Source organism: Fusarium flagelliforme (genome assembly GCF_020744385.1).
Source record: "Fusarium flagelliforme strain FIESC 12 MPI-CAGE-AA-0113 chromosome Unknown B0J16scaffold_3, whole genome shotgun sequence".
In the NCBI taxonomy this organism is placed as follows: Eukaryota; Fungi; Ascomycota; class Sordariomycetes; order Hypocreales; family Nectriaceae; genus Fusarium; species Fusarium flagelliforme.
The window spans coordinates 2,855,625-2,874,503 of record NW_025763505.1 but is presented as its reverse complement, the minus strand read 5'-3'; the positions used below and the strand labels follow the sequence as shown (position 1 = coordinate 2,874,503).

The 18,879-nt window shown below is 50.1% G+C and overlaps 4 protein-coding genes across 4 annotated transcripts; 2 read left to right on the top strand and 2 right to left on the bottom strand.

Annotated features, from left to right (window-relative positions):
• Positions 1–771: 771 nt before the first annotated feature.
• Positions 772–1,871, top strand: B0J16DRAFT_302516 (NADP-dependent oxidoreductase domain-containing protein; the record flags this gene model as incomplete). Its single annotated transcript, XM_046124635.1, has 3 exons — positions 772–826; positions 878–1,423; positions 1,474–1,871. The coding sequence occupies 3 exons, from the start codon at positions 772–774 to the stop codon at positions 1,863–1,865; spliced, it is 993 nt and encodes a 330-aa protein (XP_045984810.1). The 3' UTR covers positions 1,866–1,871.
• B0J16DRAFT_338317 (uncharacterized protein) lies at positions 1,872–4,898 on the bottom strand. Its single transcript, XM_046127438.1, has one exon. The coding sequence runs from the start codon at positions 4,542–4,544 to the stop codon at positions 1,980–1,982; it is 2,565 nt and encodes an 854-aa protein (XP_045984809.1). The 5' UTR covers positions 4,545–4,898; the 3' UTR covers positions 1,872–1,979.
• A 1,790-nt stretch (positions 4,899–6,688) lies between these two features.
• On the bottom strand, positions 6,689–8,522 carry B0J16DRAFT_382766 (uncharacterized protein; the record flags this gene model as incomplete). Its single annotated transcript, XM_046131268.1, has 2 exons — positions 6,689–7,803; positions 8,048–8,522. 2 exons carry the CDS (start codon positions 8,520–8,522, stop codon positions 6,689–6,691), a joined length of 1,590 nt encoding a protein of 529 aa, XP_045984808.1.
• A 766-nt stretch (positions 8,523–9,288) lies between these two features.
• On the top strand, positions 9,289–10,263 carry B0J16DRAFT_338309 (uncharacterized protein). Its single transcript, XM_046127437.1, has one exon. The coding sequence runs from the start codon at positions 9,602–9,604 to the stop codon at positions 10,256–10,258; it is 657 nt and encodes a 218-aa protein (XP_045984807.1). The 5' UTR covers positions 9,289–9,601; the 3' UTR covers positions 10,259–10,263.
• The last annotated feature ends 8,616 nt before the right edge of the window (positions 10,264–18,879 follow it).

Here is an 18,879-nt window from a genome sequence, read left to right as displayed (position 1 = left end):
GTACCTTGGTAGGTATTAGAGGTTGGTAGTTGCCACTCATCTTTTTGATCCATGTTGCTTTCTGTATTTATATCGTCTTCAGTGTCCAGGTGTCCCAGTCATCTGACTCTTGAGAGCAGCGTGATCAGGCTGACATTTGACACGATTGCTGGTACATTCATCATATCAAATGAATCAAAAGCCTTACTACTTCTACTTGCCGCTTCAATGACGATAGAAACCATACATTGTAGGGTCATTAAGTCAATATGGATCACAGTCTTGTAAACTTGAGCTTCTCTCACCATGAGAACAAACCAATGATCAACCAATACAAAGACAATAAAAAAAGAATCCTATAATTATTAATTCCTATCAATTCTAACTTTCCACATCTTCCGAATCCCTCTTTCCAAAACCGCAAAGCCCGTAACTCTCTTTAACGCCGAGTCTAGCTTAAGCTTCGGCACCGTTTCGCCGTTTGGATTGTTTTCCTTTTTAGGAAGTCAATACTGGTCTCCACTGGTTGGCTAAACGTTTCACCAGCTTAATTCCGACTGTCGACCCTTATGCCCGTATAAGTCGACGACGATAGCATTATGGATAGAAAACATGCCAAGGAAAGTTCTGTTCTTGAGTAGACCAGATAGTAAATAAATACTAGTTCATTGACACTCAAAATATCACTTCATCATCATAAACACTCATCTTTGATTACCTACCTCACCTCACTTCAATTCAGTCACACAATATCTGCAGTATAGCTCTCTCTACAGCATATTCAACATGGCCATGTCTCACAACATCCTCGGAAAACAAGTTGGCCTTATTGGCTACGGCCTCATGGGTAATACTCTTCTTACATAGCACATCCCAATGCATGCTAACCGTCCTCCAGGCTTGACTGCCCGTCCTCTTCCTGACGAGACCACCTTCGCTGCTATTCGAACTGCTCTCGATGCAGGCTGTAACTGGCTCAATGGTGCAGAATTCTACGGTCCACCAGACGCAAACTCTCTAGCTCTCATCCGTCGATATCTTGAAAAGTATCCCGAAGACGCCGATCGTATCGTCCTTACCATCAAAGGAGGCTTGGGCCCCAATTACGTTCCCGATGGCAGTAAGGAGAATGTCCATCGCAGTATTGATAATTGCATCAAGACACTGGGCCCCGTTGGGCGAATTGCTTCATTCGCAGTCGGCCGTAGAGACCCCAACGCCAATTATGAGAACGACACTCTTGCTACCATCAACGAGTATGTCAAGGACGGCAAAATCGACGGCATTTCTTGCAGTGAGCTCAACGCAAACACTCTTCGCTATGCAGCAAAAAAGTTCAAGATTACGGCGATCGAGATCGAGCTGTCTCTTTTCACCACCGATCCCTTGACAAATGGCCTCCTCGAAGCTTGTGGTGAGCTTGACATCGCAGTTCTTGCGTACTGTAAGTGTCATCTTCCTTAATAGATTATGAATGAAGCTCATAAACTCTAGCGCCTCTCGGAAGAGGCTTCCTCGGAGGTCAGATCAAGTCTGCCAAGGACCTTCCTGAAGACGATCTTCGTGCTAAGATGCATCCTCGCTGGCAGGGAGATAACCTTACCAAGAACATCCAACTCGTCAACGACGTTGAGGCTCTTGCAAAGAAGAAGGGTTGCACTGTGAGCCAGATCGCCATCAACTGGCTGCTGTCGCTTTCACGTCGCCCAGGCATGCCCAAGATAGTTCCTATCCCTGGATCTACCAAACCTGACCGTATCCGAGAGAACGCCACTATCATAGATCTGACTGACGAGGATTTGCATGACATTGACAGCCTACTCGCCGCCTTCACGCCAGCAGGCGAGCGATACCCCCCTCAGCATATGAAGTATGTCAACGCATAGTCTTGTGAGTAAGACGGGTAAAGATACCAGGTCAGAATAGTCGAAGAAAGGATATACACAAATTTGCACAGCTTGTATTTAGATATTCTCATATGATTTCATAACCTCATATAATCATGTTTCTCGCATCAGGGTCGTTTCAAACAAGCCCAGAACCGTGACATTCTGTCCCTCAGATGACCAGATTGACCGGCAAGGAATGAGAGACGATCCAACATTGTCTCCAATATTATCCCACATAGACTTGACTTGAGCAGTGTCTGCGTACATCAAAGATAACTTGCTGTGTACAGCATCAGGTCCACCAGGATGCAACTGACGGAAGGACGTGTGAACAGCTTCCTGCATGTCAATTTTCAAGTCGCTTAGAGACAAAGATTGGTTCTTGTCGGTGCAAGTATATGCTGCTGTACTGTAGACAACAATTGCAACCTCGGTCGTAACAACGGAATGCCACGTCTTCCACCCGGGCACGTTGGCCTCGGACTGAGAAGTCATCACAAGGCTGCTTTCTTCCAGTCTAGAAAGGCCGTTATGAGCATGCCACTCAACCGCAGCCTGTCGCGGTAGCTCTTCAACTTCAGCAGCAAACATAGGCGGGATACATGTATCAGGTTCGTTCTGCTGACGAAGAGTGAGGGCGTCCCAGTCAGGAATGACCTTCCGGGCTGCCTTATCATCATTACTGAGTGACATATAAGCAGGGTTGAACTTCAGATCCCAAAGATCAGGACCTTCGTCAGTCTCTTCCTCATCATCCGGAGACCCGTGTGCTTGCTTCCAAGCATATCCTGCAAGTTTAGCGCAGCGTTGGATTTCTGTTGAAGCGTTGGCGCGGGGGAAATACGCAACAGAACTTGTCCACCACTGAACCTTCATCTCTTGGCCTACTCGCCAAAGATGTTGCAGTGATAGCACAATCTGGAGCTCGTCCGACTTTTCAGACGGACCAGGCAATAACATTGTTGCTGGGATCAGGGGTATCTGTCCTGCGATAGAGATAGATCTGAGACCTGTATCTTGTTGACGAGCTGTCACTGGCACATCAATAGCTTGGCTATATGGGCCGATGTTCGCAGGTGCCCAGTAAGATCTTGACTGTACATGCAGACCATTGCGGTCCTGTGCCGCTTTAGAAACAGGTGCACATAGATATACAGCAATATTCACGCCTTCCGGCAGCATGTCACCGCAAGAGATAGTCACCCGAGAGGGCGGGTTTGGCTTAGGGAACAGCTTGCCATACTCACCATTGACCTTGGGGAAGTCCGACATGCGTCTTAGAATAACGATAGTGCTTGTGATTTGGGAGAGCTGAACACCAGCCTCTGACACTAGCACCCTGATCTTCTCTACCACTTGGAGAGTCTCGTCTTGGATTGGCCTTTCACTTGTGCTGACATCCGGAAGAACAGACCAACGCTGAGTATCGGCATCCTCGACTGAGAACCCTGTATCTTTAGGTAGTGGCGTCGGCTTCATTGTAATTGTAGAGGTGTCCATATGCTTCAGCTGGTCCAGGGATACCAGTAGTTTATCAAACACAGCCTTGAATCGCGCATCGAGAAGATCGGGCACCCGAACTGTTGATTCGACCGCAGGATCTTGTTTATCCTCGACCTGTGCACCAGCCAACAGCAGCCATGAACAGCCCCCTCCTTCACGCACGATCTTGCGCCCCTGCTCTAGGATGGTAATCCTCTTCTTGAACACGGAGGAAGGGCCATCCACGACAAGCGTCTCAAACTCGCCGCCCTCTCCCAACGCTGCGGCACCTTGGGTCGAACCAAACTTGCGCAACGCGCTCTTGACACGACTTGAGCCAGTCTCGCTTGACACACGTTCCCACAGATGATCCTCGTCTAGACCAGCACTGGCAACTTTGATGATCCGTGCTTCTAGACCAGCATTAGCCATATCGATCAGCAGTTGCGTATCGTCGGAAATGGCTCCAGATGGGGGTGGCAAGATCGGATACTGCCATAGGTAGGCCAGGGGCACGAGACCTAGGCGCAGTGCTATTGACTCAACGCGGGTGCGTTGGTAGGTTGACAGAATGGCACCTGCACAGACAGCATTGGCCTCTGGATGGCGGGCAATGATGGCTTGTAACAAGGGCAGCATGGACTCTGTTTCGTCGCCGCTGTTGCCCTTGTCCTTGTCCTGAGCGTCGGCCGTGGCATCGTAGTCCCTCTCGTGGCGAACCGCACGTCCAGTGATGGGCAGCCGATATAGTGGCAGACCAGTTGCAGCGGCGTACAGGGGGAGAACTTCATGCCCGACAGTTTGGTACATGAAACTATTGAGATCCGTGTCGGAAGACTCCCCCGGGCCCTGGCCATTTTGAGAGCTGTCATGTCCGTCTCTTGCGGACGACGGGTGTATCCACGTCTCCGGATCTATGTGCTGGAAGCCTTCGGGACACAGAACCTCGCTACGAGTCTGACCACCGGTCTCTGGCTTGGCTCCGGTGGCGTCTTCCTGCCGGAACGGTGACTGCCCGTCTGGGACAACATTGGCAACTGGACCTGTTGAGTCCGATGCTAGAGCGTCTAATCCTGGGAAAAGATTTGCAAGAGCTACGATCCGATGCCCGTGCTCTATACAGTGGATCAAATTGAAGAAGCTGTCTTTGCCTCCCGAGATTAGAGCAATGACATTCAGCTGTTCAGAAGCCATGACTGGTGGCTGTGGTATCGCCTTGCGGGCGTTGTTGTGACAGCACGGTAGTGGGATTGCCTTGCCCAGAAAGGCAGCCAACAGCCGGGAAATGAGGCCTCAGACAAAAATTATCTGGCGTCAATTTAGCAGCGATTCAGAAGACAGGCTGGAAGGATTAAAGAAAAAGCCTATGGCGTATTTTAGATTACCTGCGGGGATTTGCTGTGGTGTAGCGTAGTCCAGCCTGGCGTGGTATGGATGGATGGTGTAAGAGTATTGATTCATTTATTCGGTGGTGGATGTTTTAGACTGATGTCTGTGGACCCTGCCTGAGCTTACAACCACCAAATTGGGCAAGCAAGAGGACGGCCAACTCAAGGCCCGGAGAGAGATGGTTAGGTATGGTTATGGATGGCCGACTAAGACTTTAGCTCGATATCCAATGGATGTTTCATCTCGGGCTGCCGCTGACTGAGCTAACAATTTAGGGACTGCCTGAACATGAACAAACATTTTTGCTCTCTAGAGGTTAGTCCAAGACCTTATCTTGTTCCCCGGGCCTCAAGCTGGCCAGCCGGAAATCAACCTTTGGAGAGGCGTCGATCAATGTGAATGGCTTTTTTTAAAATTACTCTCGTTTCCGTCTCGCGTAATTTTCCGTCACAGGCTTTCTTTCTTTAAGCCGACTTATTAATGGTTAAGGCTTACGATAGTGGGTAGTTGTCGTCCGAGCCATGATGATCACCCAAGAAAGGTGTGAGACATTCAGGGTCTCTGGTATAGCCGTGAGCGTTAGGTAAACGACATCTGCCGAAATCCATCAAGGGTTCTTTTTTACGGATACTGCTCTTGGCTTAGCCTGGACTACGAGTAATGTAATCAATCAGTCCCACCTGTAGGAAGCGCTACCCGTGGATTTTCAACACCAACGCCAACACGGACGGGATAGACGGGGTCGCTGTCCCTGAGCGTAGCTAGGTTAGGGCGACAGATGAGATCGCCGATCTGACCTCTTTCTTCATTGCTAGCCTCGACTCAAATGTCCGTCGAGATGAGCGGAACGGATTGCGGAGAGGTAGCCAAGAGCTCCTCCAAGCTATCACGGCAACGCAGGCAAATGTTTGATGCTTTGGTGGCTCATTCAGGGTTCATGCAAGATCTTGCGGGTGCTACCGTCGATTTTGAAAAGCTTGGCATGCCTGACTGTCAGTACCAGTACAGGAACGCTGCTGCAAGATGAGTACTCACCGGGCATCTTCAGACAGGTTGAAGGTCCAAAAACTTCCATGACATGCATAGAATAGGTGCTGTGTTATCGTGTGTAAAGGCAAAAGAAATCACCGAGGCAGTCACTGAGCGAAAGACGAAATATATGGCAGCAATGTATAAATTGTTGATCAATAGACCAAGCTTCTAATGTGTACATGTAGTGTTGTGAGGATGAGTGTCTGTCATGATTGTGACCGGCACACTCCTGTACTTGACATCTCTAAATTCAGCAACAGACAAACGACAGACAAAGAATCAAAGTAAACACAAGAATATGGAAGAAGACAAAAAAACCTTCATCTCCCATGGCTCTCAAGTGATACCGTCGCCCTAGCAAGCCTTCAGTTCCAGCTTCCGGCTGCCCAGGATGATTACAACGAGTGTAAGAACGTCAAGCCGCCAAATGTGTATGGTGGTCGTTGTCGCTGGCAAACTCATCCCACCCAAATCTCAAAAACCAAGTAATTTTTTCCCCTCTTCGCGCCAGATGTATCCCTCAAAAAATAAAGTCGCCCAGGTGGCCATGCTCAACCGGCAATGTGCGCGATTGGCGATCGCAATGCATTGAAACTCTTGAACAAAAACAAGATGTCGATAAAATCAAATGTCCTCCCCATTGTCGTCATGCGTAGAGGAAGTTGTGGGTATTGTTGATACAGGTATAGTGTCGATTTTTAAATGCATTCATTACCGCTTGCACTCTTTTGTGTGAATTCCCTTTACCCATGGTTGTATAACCCAAATGGAAAAATGTTCCGTGACCCAAATGCCTCCGCCAAATGTTTGCGGATGGCCAAAGAAGAAGAAGGTCGTCAGCGTCGTATCGGGCGTATGTCAAGACAGTCGACTGGCTCTCTTGATCATGTTAAATGATGAATGGTTGAAATAACCATTTAGTCGGAGCGCTTGCGCTTCTTCTTGTCCTGGTTGCTTCCCTCGTCGGAGGAAAGCTCACTGGCGCTACCGGGAACCTCGGAAGCGATCTGGAACAGAACCTTGCCATAGTTGCTGTAGTCGTCTGGCGCGGACACCATGGAGGCATCATAGGCGTGCGAGTCCTCGTCGATCAAGTTCATGACGATGGCACCGCTGCCGTGTGTTCGGGCATGCTGGGCCAGGTTGTCACTGCGGGAAAACTTCTTGCCACACTCGTTGCACTCGAAAGGCTTCTCCTGTGTGTGGAGAGAGCGGTAGTGGCGCTTGAGGTGTTCTTGACGACGGAAGCGGCGGTTGCAGAGATCGCAGACAAAGGTCTTGGAAGGGTCCTCAGTGAGAGACTGCTTACGTCCTCGACGGTTGGCAGGGGCGGGCAGAGGAGCAGGAGAGCCCTCTGAACCGGAAGATGCGCCGGAGTCACTGCCCTCAGCGGCCTGGTTGGAGGACTCCTGGTTGTTGCCAGACTCGGTAGCGGAAGCAGCAACGTTCATGACGGGGCCAGTTTGGTTCGCCTCGGAGTGACACTTCTTCACACGCTTTTCCTTGTGGCAGTCCTCGGAAGCACAAGTAGAAGGAGGGCTGGGGTGAGAGGGAAATTGGAAGGCCTCGTTCTCGTCGAAAGAGAGATCCTCGTCACCAATGAAGCTACCGTGGCCAAGGGAGACAACTGAAGAACCAGTGCAGGCTCGGGGTCGGGTGATGTCAGCAGAGGCAGTGGCAGGCTGCTCAGAGAGGTTGACGAGGCTGTTGACAAAGTCGTCCTCAGAGTCAAAGTCGGAAAAGTCTTCAAAGGTGGGGAGACCGTGAGCAGCAGGGGTGAAGTCAAAGGACTGAGAAGCAATCTTGGGCTCAACCTTGATCTCGTCGACGCAGAACTCAGGAGCGAGAGTGGTGTTGATAGCACCAATGCCGACAGTCAAATTCCTTGGGTCGCAGAAGTCAACGTCCAAGTCAGGAGTCGAGACAGATCGAGCGTAGGGCGCGGGCGAGGGGGACAGAGAAGGCGTGGACGCGATGTCGCTGGCGGTGTTGCCAAGAGAGGGAATCTTGCCGAGTTGAGATTGAAGGTAGACTACCAGACACAGTTAGCTTCTGAATTCATTCCCGTATATGCTCCACTATTCAGGTGCTTTGACAGCGCACTGCAGCCCTGCGCCTCAGTACATGATTGGGTTGAGGTGGCGCCAGCACCGCCAATTTTCCCGCAAACAACCCCAAAAATAGGCTCAAGCCCGAGCTTGCAGCACAATGCCATGGTGTAATCCCGTGTTTGGGACAGTTTGAGATAGAGGAAATGATGGAAATTATCGACTTACCAGGTGTCATGGGTGGAGACCCGCAGTTCGACCAGTCGAGGACTGCTGTCTCAACGGGCTCAAGAGCCTCCTTGAAGCCATCAATTCCATCAAGACCGGAGAACATGGGGTTCATGGGAGTCTGGAGCATCTCGCAGGCACTGGGGCTACCGATTGTGCTGCCAGAGGTTGACAGAGGTGGTGTGGATGGGAAGTACGAGTTCTCGTACAGCTCGTTCTCCAACAGAATGGCAGGCTTATGCGACATGGGCTGAGGAGAGGCGGTAGGAGTCATGACGGCGGGACCATTGCTGTACAGAGTGGGAGGCTGAGAGTTGCTGGCTGAGCTAGGTCGAGAGTAGACGGGAGTTGAAGGCAACGTAGGGACCATGGGGTACATGTGCATCTGCTGTTGAGGATAATGTTGTCGCACATCATGCTTGGACTCTGTGTTGTAGAAATAGAAGGGCGCTTGGCCAATGGCCTGGGGCATCATTGTGGAATCCATTTCTAAAAGAGACCATTAGGTTAGCCACCCCGTCCATCAGTTGGTATTTCCAAGATTCCACAAACCTTTTAAAGTTGGCTGTGTTATTGGTGAGTTTAATTATTAATTGGTGTATAGTTTGCTGTGGCAGTCGGCCTAAGGATGGTGTGGTGTTCGATTCCTTTTGTGTTGTTCCAAAGAGTGGACGACGAGTGGTGACTCGAGTTATTAGTTGTGTTGGTTGGGGAAGTTCTTGTTGTACATGTAAAGTCTCAAGTCAAGTTGAAGCAAGAGCAAGAGGTTTATCAAGTATATCGAGAGTGCCGCAAGTGGTGGTTTATAATGAATGTGAGGGACTCTCGAGGACGAGGATATCCAGCATATAAGAACGATTCACAAAAAAAGAAGGAAGAACCTGGCATAAAAGAGAAGAGAGTATTACACAGATCCGTCGATCATACCTTTCGATGAGGAAAGAAACGAAGGATGGACAAGCACGGGGACCGTGGAGTGATAAGTACTGACGACGAGGCCTGGCGTATTCACACCAGATGCTTGATAGGCAGTTAGAAAACCCTCCATGTCGTGTCTCACTCGACAAGCCAGGGTCAGGGAGCTGTGGATCAAGATCCACCACTACCACATCCCATTCTCTGGATCCACTACCTTCACTCTTTAGACCCTGTCACTAGCAATCTGTCCACGCCCATACACACCCTTCAGGGCCCAGCGGCGGACCAGACGGCAGACTGCCCCCGGGCCCCTGTCAAAGCACCCAAGTCATGTCTGGGGCAAGGGAAACATGAGGTGCGGGCCTGGGCGTCCCTGGTCTTTCTTCACATTAAGCCCATGGATGGCTTCTACTACTCTTGTCAGTACGGACCATGGGGGCCACGGTTCCCATCCACACCACAATGGCGCAGCCACTGCTCTTTTCTAATTCTGGACGAAACCTCGAGCCTATCCGTCGCCGGATGGCCCGCCGCGGTATGAGAGTAGCCTCCGAAGCCTATACAGTCCCGTACCAATGCAACAACCCATGCCCCGACTGAATAAAGAGCTCGGCCATAATGTAGTGGATAAAAGGTATGGATATGGATGCTCATGTGGATGCGTGTGTGAGAGGATGGATGGTACCTAAGGGCCAAAGGTTCGCAATAGAGCGTCCTCGGTCGCTTGTGCAGACGTGTGCGAGTGTGCACAAGTTCCACGTCTTGCCCGGTTTTTGTGCTCTCCGTCACTTTTTTTTCTTTTGTTGGTTGGTTTGTGTACGCGCGTGGTGGGTGATTATGTGTGTGCTCATCACCCACAGCCCAACTTGCGAGTCTCAGCAGAGCATAACCCAGCCCTCCATCCATTTAGCACAATTCGATATCCGACGAACGGAACGAATGCCACAGCCGCCATTGATGATGAGCACATCTTGTTGCACATTTCTCCTCCTCCCTGGACTTATCCCTTTCATTCGTTTGCATGGCTTTGTGATGTGTGCTTATCCTATAGTCGCCAGCCAGTGGGGTTCTCTAGAATACCAGACACGCTGTGAGTTATGCCATGACCCTAGCCAAGGCGCGCCATGGTGCACTGCTACTCGCTCCAGCGGCCTCCCTATCGTTAGGTGGCACGCAAACCACAAACCGCGTCACAAGGGCTGCATAATCGCGCTCAGCGATAGGACGATACCTTGGCGAGTCGCCGTGCATCGGCGTGCATTGGATTCGCCGCGCCGCGTTGTAACAGAATAATAAATAACATATACGGTATGATAATAATGAAGATTGGGCACGTCCAAGATGGGTCCTAGCCGTGCACAACTCCAAAACTGTCCACTCGGAATTGCGTTGTGCGCCGCTTTTGCCCATCGCATTGTCGACGGCGCCGACATGCACGCTTCCATTCGTCGGGCTATGTCGTGTCACATCCACCCGATGCATGGTCGGACATGCTATGCAAGGTACAGTCGACGCTGCTTCGCCCGTAGGCCTCTTGAGCTTGTTGATCACCTCGAAGCGGCCTCTGGCAGGCACTCGACTCGGTGGAGCGACAGACGTCACCCATCTCATCCCATCTCATCTGTGCATTGCTTTACGGCCCAAGTGAGAGGGAGCCTGTGGTGACGATGAGGTGCGTCGACATCTGGTTGGACATATAGCCCGTAAATCAAACGGGGTTATGGATCGGGACGCTTATTTGGCGGAAACCTTGAGCAATCATCGTTGGTGGTTGCTGCAAGTTGAAACAACGATCGGAAACCAGACATCTGATCACAATATAGCCTTTGCAGTCAATGTTTGGTCAGGTTAGTTCGTTAAGTGGCTGCCGTCTTTGTCAGACTGAGTCGATCTTGTTGACCAAACTCTTGTTGATTGCTTCTTGTCTGCCCGCCTGCTGAGTTGCTGTCTGCAAGCTTGCCTATCAGCTCGCATGTTTCGCTTGACTCGCATCATGCACTGAGATGGTGCAACAGACCAAAGCGGCGTTCAGCCATTCTGAGCGAGTGTTCGTCCTCGAGTCAAGTGCTTGCTTGCTTTCTTGGTACTTGTTAGTGCAGCCTGCAGTTCAACCGGTTTGTCGGAAACTCGTGGTAGGTAGGCATGTATGTGAATGTCGAAACGAATAATACCTAATCATGCCACTAAAACAACGGAACATTTTGGCTCAATGAAGACAAGCAACTGCCATGTGGGTCACTACCTGCCTAAACTGATCAACGATAGGCGCAACAAGGTCGGCAGGAAGCACCAAAAATCTCCCAGACCCAGCTGAAGAGAGCGATATGTAGGCGCATGTTAGCACTGCCTATGCCCAGAATAGTGCAGACAGGTACATGTGGGTCCATACTCAGCGTTTGAGCAAGAATTAATTTTATGCGGCAAACTCGGGTGCTGCGCTCTCTGACGTTTGGCCGCTGCATAAAACTGAACGGGACGGAGCGCCAGCGGCACCTACCAAGTTGGGGCAAGCCTGTAATACTAAGCTAACTTAGATCTCTTGTCCGCTCAAACATTAGTACGAGATAATGGATAGCAACTAGCGTTAGCTGGCACCTCGTACCTGAATGAGCACCTCAGTCCAGTGTTAGCTGAGCTTACACAATTATCTGTAACACAAAAGCATGTGGATGCTGCTGTGCGCCAGTTGTGGATGGGCATAGTGGATGATCTATTGCGCATGGCGCTGCCGCGTTATGACGATGAGCAAGTCGGCTTGCGTAAGTGTCATGACCTTGATGTAAGGTACCAATGAGACGATCAACTAATAACTGCCTAACTCCTACAAAGTACTGGAAGAGATAATTAACTGCTCTGGCTGATCATTCAAGCAAAACCTTGGTGCTTCTCCATAAACCTCCAGGTGGGTAACAGACGAAATGTCCTCTAAGGCTTGGGCTGCCAAAATACAGTGGCCTAAGTGCCAGCCTAAGCTTGTATAAAGTGAATACACTATTTCGTCTCTTATGCTTTTAGTGGTCTCTATCTTGATGGAATATCAAAGGATTGACCAACGTTGCTTCAGTCATGCGATCGTCTCCAGGAACCTTGCTTTGGGTATGAACCCTGGTACCTTCCCTGAGGATAAGATAATTTGGCATTTCCAAACAAGGGCAAGACCGACCCAGCCAGCCGTCCCTGCTAGTGATAGGCTATCAAATTGTCGAAGGGTCCAAAGAAGACGAGACGACTTCTAAATGTAACGTCAGAGAAGCCTTCAACCCCACCGTCCCTTGATAGCATCCATCATCCATCGCTGGGAGCTGGGAGCTGGGATTCAGGTCCCCCGAACCCTGAATAGCGACTCTGACTCTCCGGCCCTAGACCCGGCCAATCGCTTATACAGGTCTACATAATCTTGAATCACCTTCTGGGGAAGGTCCTGCGCGATCGGGCCTTGGCTCATTGCTTCGTCCCGCCTGGCCTGGGCGTTCAAGTGCGCCTGTTCTGTTCGCTGGCTGTACACTACTCTGCCGCTGTTAACCCAACTTGAGGCAATTCTCGACAAACACATGGGAAAAGATGACCTCAAAGCTCAAAATACGCCACAGGTTCAGCTACGCTTCGCCTGCCGCTATCTGCGCACGGGGGAAACCAGCGCACGGATCAAGGTACAGCGGCGCCATGCAGCAGTTGACTGACTATCCGTACCAGACTGCGGAATGACCATCTTGACGAGTCAAGCAGCTTGGTGCTGTACCAACAACAGCAACGCGACAATCATGACACTCGTCCACAGATGCGCTCCTCGGCTGATCTCCGCTCTCATACATACATAGTTACACACACAAGACACTCGCCCAAACCCCAGAATTGACTGGCCTGAATCGGGACCTCCCATTTCCAGCCTGCTGGATACAATGCGTCTCACCATTGCGCCCACAGCGAGTCAGATCAGGCAGGTCTGGAAGTGAGGACCTCTTGGATCGAGATCTGCACTAAACTAACAGGGACGGTTCCACGACGATATTCAGCGCGCCTTGATACCCTGTGCTTTTCGCCTCGTGTCTGAGTTGCTGTCATCCCAACTTTGACCTATCCTTCCGGGTCTATTCGGGGTCGATTGTGACAGCATGCAAGCAAGATACCGAGTACTGTATCGTCGCTGCCGCCATTCTATGCGACCTCTACCATTTGTCTTGTGTTACAGCAATGATTGAGTTAGCTAGACGTTTAGACCACAAGAATCCTCAACGGGAAGCTGGGACCAGGGTCTCTTTTCCCGCAGGCCCTACATGTGTCAATGGACTGAACATCGCCTGCAATATCTTTGACCCATCTGGCATATCAAAACCATAACCGAGCACTAATCTGAGCCCTTCTTCGCGAAAGGAAGTATTTACTACTAATAACCCATTACCGGTGGTAAACACCGACACCCTGTTGGTACATACATGGTTTCCAATGCTTTGGAACGCCTGGCTCAGGACGGAAATGTCACCGAAGAGACATGGCTCCAGCCGGAGCAATTGTTTTGTTGCTCACAATAGGTTCAATGACCGAAGATTGATACTGGACCATGCGACTGCCCCAGAGCTGGCTCGCCAATTGAAATCGATGTTCCAGAAGGTCCAAAGAGTTTCGGCAAGCAATCGTCATTATTCAAACCCATCATCCAGAGGTGAAACACTACAACGATCAATACACGCTTCGACTCGTGTACTCTGACGCACACTCAGTCTTAGCGTCACCAAATCTGCAGCATGACATGAACCGTCTGGCCCTCTTTAGACTCCCTCTGGATGTCTCCAATAATACGAGTGTTTCTATGTTTCCGCCTCATTATCAGACTCAAATCTTCCGGGTCGTGGTTAGACCCACTGTACTTGACCATTCTCTCTTGGAAACACGACGTTACGAATGGATGCAGAGTGGATGTCTGATAATCCTGAGCCATGCCCGTTATGAACCGCGACCGAATTGTGGCCGTCAACTATGCCAGTCTAAAATGCCCCGGGTTGAGTCCCATTGGCTAGCATAAAAGCTCTCCAAAACCTGAAACCCTAGCTGGTGCATAAAGTTACTGTTTCTGTTTGTGGTGTTGTGCTCGGGGTTGCATTAGCCAGGAACAGTGCATACGAGCAGGGCTTTATGGAATAGCGTATGGGGTCAACTACTCAAACAAGAACACTGGACACGACTCGATGCACAAACAAGGCACAAATCGACATCTCATTTCTTGATGCAAGCCACATATGCACAAGCACCTGAGCTCGCACATGCACATGAATATCCGTCGCTCTCGATCCATATTTCTAGTGTTTTAGTTCAGACATAGACTCGGACTTGTGCCCCTGTGTTTGGACTTGTGCTTTCTTATGCATTCGAGCGCCCGCACGTGCGTCCTAAGGACGGAACAATATTCTCGTACGGTCATAATTATGCCAGGATGTTAGGCGAGCCATGCGGTTAGTAGAAATCTCTTCCATCAAGCGTACAGTATACACGACGAAATGGGTCAGTCAACTACTCAGTATTTGACCTGGTATATTTCTTGATCTTTTTTTGTCCTTTCAGTCCAGGTATCAAGTCTTTCAATTACCTCTACGCAAGACGCTGATGCTAAGCAAAAATTTTAGATCCCCATGCTGAGGACGTTGGAACTATCTTGAAATGACATCAACAACCACCTAACAATGGGTTGCTTGATGGTTTTGAATCAGCTCTGCTTATTATCGAACGATTCTCATACTACCAGTTTTCAGTTCTCTCTTCTTGTTTCATAGTGAGCAAAAAATACTTCCTGTTAGCTGCCGGGACTATGAAAAGTCGCCACCAACAGCCGAACGATTCTGGGGTGACAGTGGCCCGTTGACAATTAAGGCAGTTCAGAATGGCCTTGGGGGCCGATTGGCGTTAGTAAAGAGACCCCTCATCCCGCCATGCAAACCAAACTGGTGGCAACTTTGGCTGCCTCGTACCTTGCATAACAACGTTCCAGTCTGCTCTCCGCTGCAACCAGGGCCTTCAGAAGGTGACCGCCGCCGTTATGCAGGAACAGGAACAGGAACGCTCAACCGTCACCGCCGCACAACGATCCTTTCAGAACCGGGTCTTGTTGTCGTATGCATGCTTCGTGTTGGACGCACGCAATATCACAATTGATACAGACCACCAACAGACAGGTCATTAAGTCAATAGGCTTGCCACAAGACAGCAAGGTCCATTTTGCCGTTGCTGTACATACAGTAATTACTAGTCTATAGGGCTCATAGTCAGATCATTTCCCTCAACACCTAATACCCAACACCCAATATCACCCAAGACTTGGGCTACGACGATCCGCTGGGAAACAGCTTGGCAGGATCATTATTGCGACCACAGCATGGAAACAAACAATGATCAATAGCAGCAGTCTACTAACGATGATCAAATTGGTGGCAAGTAAATCGTCACTTCGCGCCATTGGAGACGAAAAAAACTTCTAATCCATTCGGCCGTCGACTTGTCTGACTTGGGTCTTCAACTCCACTGATCCTCTTCGCGGGTCCTTTGCAGTTCCCCTCCACCTCGTAAGACTTTGGGAACGTGCTCTGAAGCTATCGACACCGCCGTCGCGCAGAGACCACAGGATGGTATAGGCCCTGAACATTGAGGGCATAACAGCTCCATCGTGTCTGTTAGTGTCAGACCTGGGCCTCGCGGAGCCGGCTGCAAGCATCCCGGCGCAGTCCCAGCCGGTACGTACAGATGGAACCTTGGCCGAGTCTAACTAACGTTCCGCGGTCGATAGCTAACCGTATTTGAAAGCGAGGCGAAGAGGATCCAACGTGCTGGTTCAGTTGGTGCTACCAACGTGATGTAAATACCGCCAACGGTATGTACCACCCCAGACCCTCTGTTGTCTGGGGAATTCGAACCCGCGTCCGCGGACACCAGGGCTCACGCGCAAAAATCTCTTTATAAAAGCGTATGAGGTTCTGGCCGTTAGACATTAGATGTCGATATATCTGCCACTGTGCAACATAACTGAGTGGGTATTAATGGTAGAAGCGGACACTTCGGGCCGCGCAGTCAATCTGGGGCTATATTTGATATTACTCAAGATTGCACATTTTGGTCTCATCTGTCAGTACCATCCTGAGGTCCCGGCACAGCGTCTCTCGGAAGCGAGATGCTTGGCTTTACCTGGGCCTGGATCAAGGACAAGATGGGACCCTGATGGACGGGCGAGCAGGGGTCCTCTGTCTAGTCTTTTTGGTCAGGGGTACCCCTGTTTCATAATGGACCGGCGGGACTTGTTGGAGATTTGGTAACGGCCCGGATACGTAGCCGTGTGGTCAGCCAGTCTCAATGATAAGGTCCCCGGGACTTAGGCTATAATAATCCTTGTCCTCCGGGCCTTGGGATGCTCCCCGGATTCTCAGCCCGGTCGAACACAGTTTTCGAGCGAATCAATGAACCAGCTACCTAGCATGGACCCTACCTTTTGGCATGATTCTGGAAGATCGCCTCTCCGACACTCAGATACGTAGCACGTCTGAATTTGTCCTGGACATGGCTTAGCTCGTGTTTTCCAGTCCCAAAGAGTGTCTTGGTCCCGTGTCAATCGACCACAGCCGAATCAATGGTTCAGCTGGATGGATGACCAGCCAGCCTCGACTTGACTTGGTGGCTGTCAACGACTCGTTCTCTTGAGCACAGTAGTGGCGAAAGTATCGGTATGGTATCATGAACTGAGGCATTTTGCCCATGTTGATACAGTATAGAGCCGGGAGACGAATTCGAAACTTGATCAGATGTGTCACCCCCAGAAAACGGAAAACCCGATAATGCGTTCATGCATCGGCATGAAGATTACTGGGATTGCCATGTCTAATCCACAGATGCAGGATCTATCTAGACAATGGCTGGGATTTTATTTCCCAATTACAGATGCGCATGCAACGCTGTCAGACCAGACCAGACCAGACCAGACTTGATGTCCATCAGAGTTAGCATTTGGGCGTAGCGATATTAGAGCAACAAACGGCCCGCTCTACGAGTCAACACAAGACTGTGATGGGCATAGGTGAAATGACGGACCAGCCATGTGGAGGCACGTCGAAATCAGCTCGTAGCCAGGACACCCTGGTTGATGGTATCCTAGACCAACGCTAAACACCATCCCCTGTCCGAGTCCACTGACCATTCCGCCGACCATGCCCTTGGAACTTCTCGAAGGTTTCAAATTGGCCCCAGTATAGCGCAAGATCATGCCTCTATGATCTGAAGTGGTGGTTGGTTCGAGTTGATGATGCTCCATCTAGCTGCTAATCCATCCATGTTGACGATCTATTGGGCGGAAATCGAGGGCTCTCTGCGTGTGTTTACTGCACGCGAGTCAAAGTCTCTGCAGTGCGTATGTATGTACGAGAACGTTTAGTCAAAACAGCAGGTTGTTGCTTTTGTCTTGTTTGCTCGTCGCCACTATGTACAGGGTATATGATACGAACATGAATGCCGATACCACAAGCTGTTGGAAGAAACTACCAGCGTGTAGACTATCATAAGGGCAATGCACGGTCTTGCACTGACTTCCGATTGAATAAAGGCTTTCCACCCACGTGGGAGATTTCGAGACCTTTGCGAATCGATGGTGAACATGAGCTCCGTGCGTAAGTACCCCTTCATACTAACAAGACTGCAGTGTTGTATCTGATTTCAACCGAGCTTGTTCACGACAGGGCTTGCCAGAGCAATAAACGTTAAAGTGTCGGTGCAAATAGCTGATTCCGGTTCCCGCGAACCAAACAACAATCGGTGGCGTTGTTGCTTTACTGTTGTCTCTCGCTAGCATGCATGCTCGTCGATCATGAAGTTGCTCGGACTCTATGAATGTATGTGCTAGACTACGGATAGATGGTTGCTTATTGTTGACTGACACAGGTAAGTACAGTAGGCAGCCTCACTCTGACCGTTTATTTGCTCTTGCAGGGTCCATAACTCAACACCACAGGTATGGTAGACCACAGACCCAACTCGGTTGCAACTATGATGGGTTGCAGAGATTTACAGTGCAGTGCAGTACGTAAGGATACAAAGCAGTTCCCTCGGTATTAAGCCCCATGTGACAACTACCGACGATTGGAAGGAAAAAAAGAAATTATCTCGCCAGTTGGTACTGTACTGTACAGAGTACCATGGGTTATGTGGTCCGTGAGCCATGAGAGTGAGAAAAGCGACAACAAGGTACGGATAGAAGAGTTCTCTTCTCTTCACCGCACAACTGCAAGAGTACAATAGACAATGTCTCAGGTTCGGGTGTACCTGGAGTGGGAAGGATGGATATCGATTGCCTACCGTCCCGAGCCACCCCTGGCAAACAAGCATTGGAACTCTGTACATTATGCGTCTATGCGTTCATGTCATACCCAGCAATGGAACGGAACGGTACAGCATAGTATGGGTCCTTTTGGAAGCAATTATGCCTACCTATGAGACGAAGCGGATGCTCGATACGACGGTGCAATTCAATCAAGTCTGGCGAAGCCCGAAAGAAGTGAAAATGGCATGATGACTTGCAGGCGGTCACGACCTGACATGCCTCGGCATTGTTACGTACATAGTGATATTCGCCTGTCTATCTATCTCCGTTCTACTATCGCTATCGCTTGTCTGACCTGACTCTCCTCTATGTGGCTACCTATTCTATTGATGGGCACGGGAGCTCCGGACCAGCCCTGCTATGCTACCTATGCGAGACGATGCGAGACGAGGCGCGGTCCGCAAAGTTTGAGACTGAGAGCGAGCAAACATGGCATGGACATGGGACCAGGATATTGACCGGGACTGACAGATAATAGTAGATTCTCTCTCAGATGGTGTGTCATTCATTCATTTCGGCATAAAAGTCTATATAATTATGACCTGCCATTGAACCCCCACACACTGAC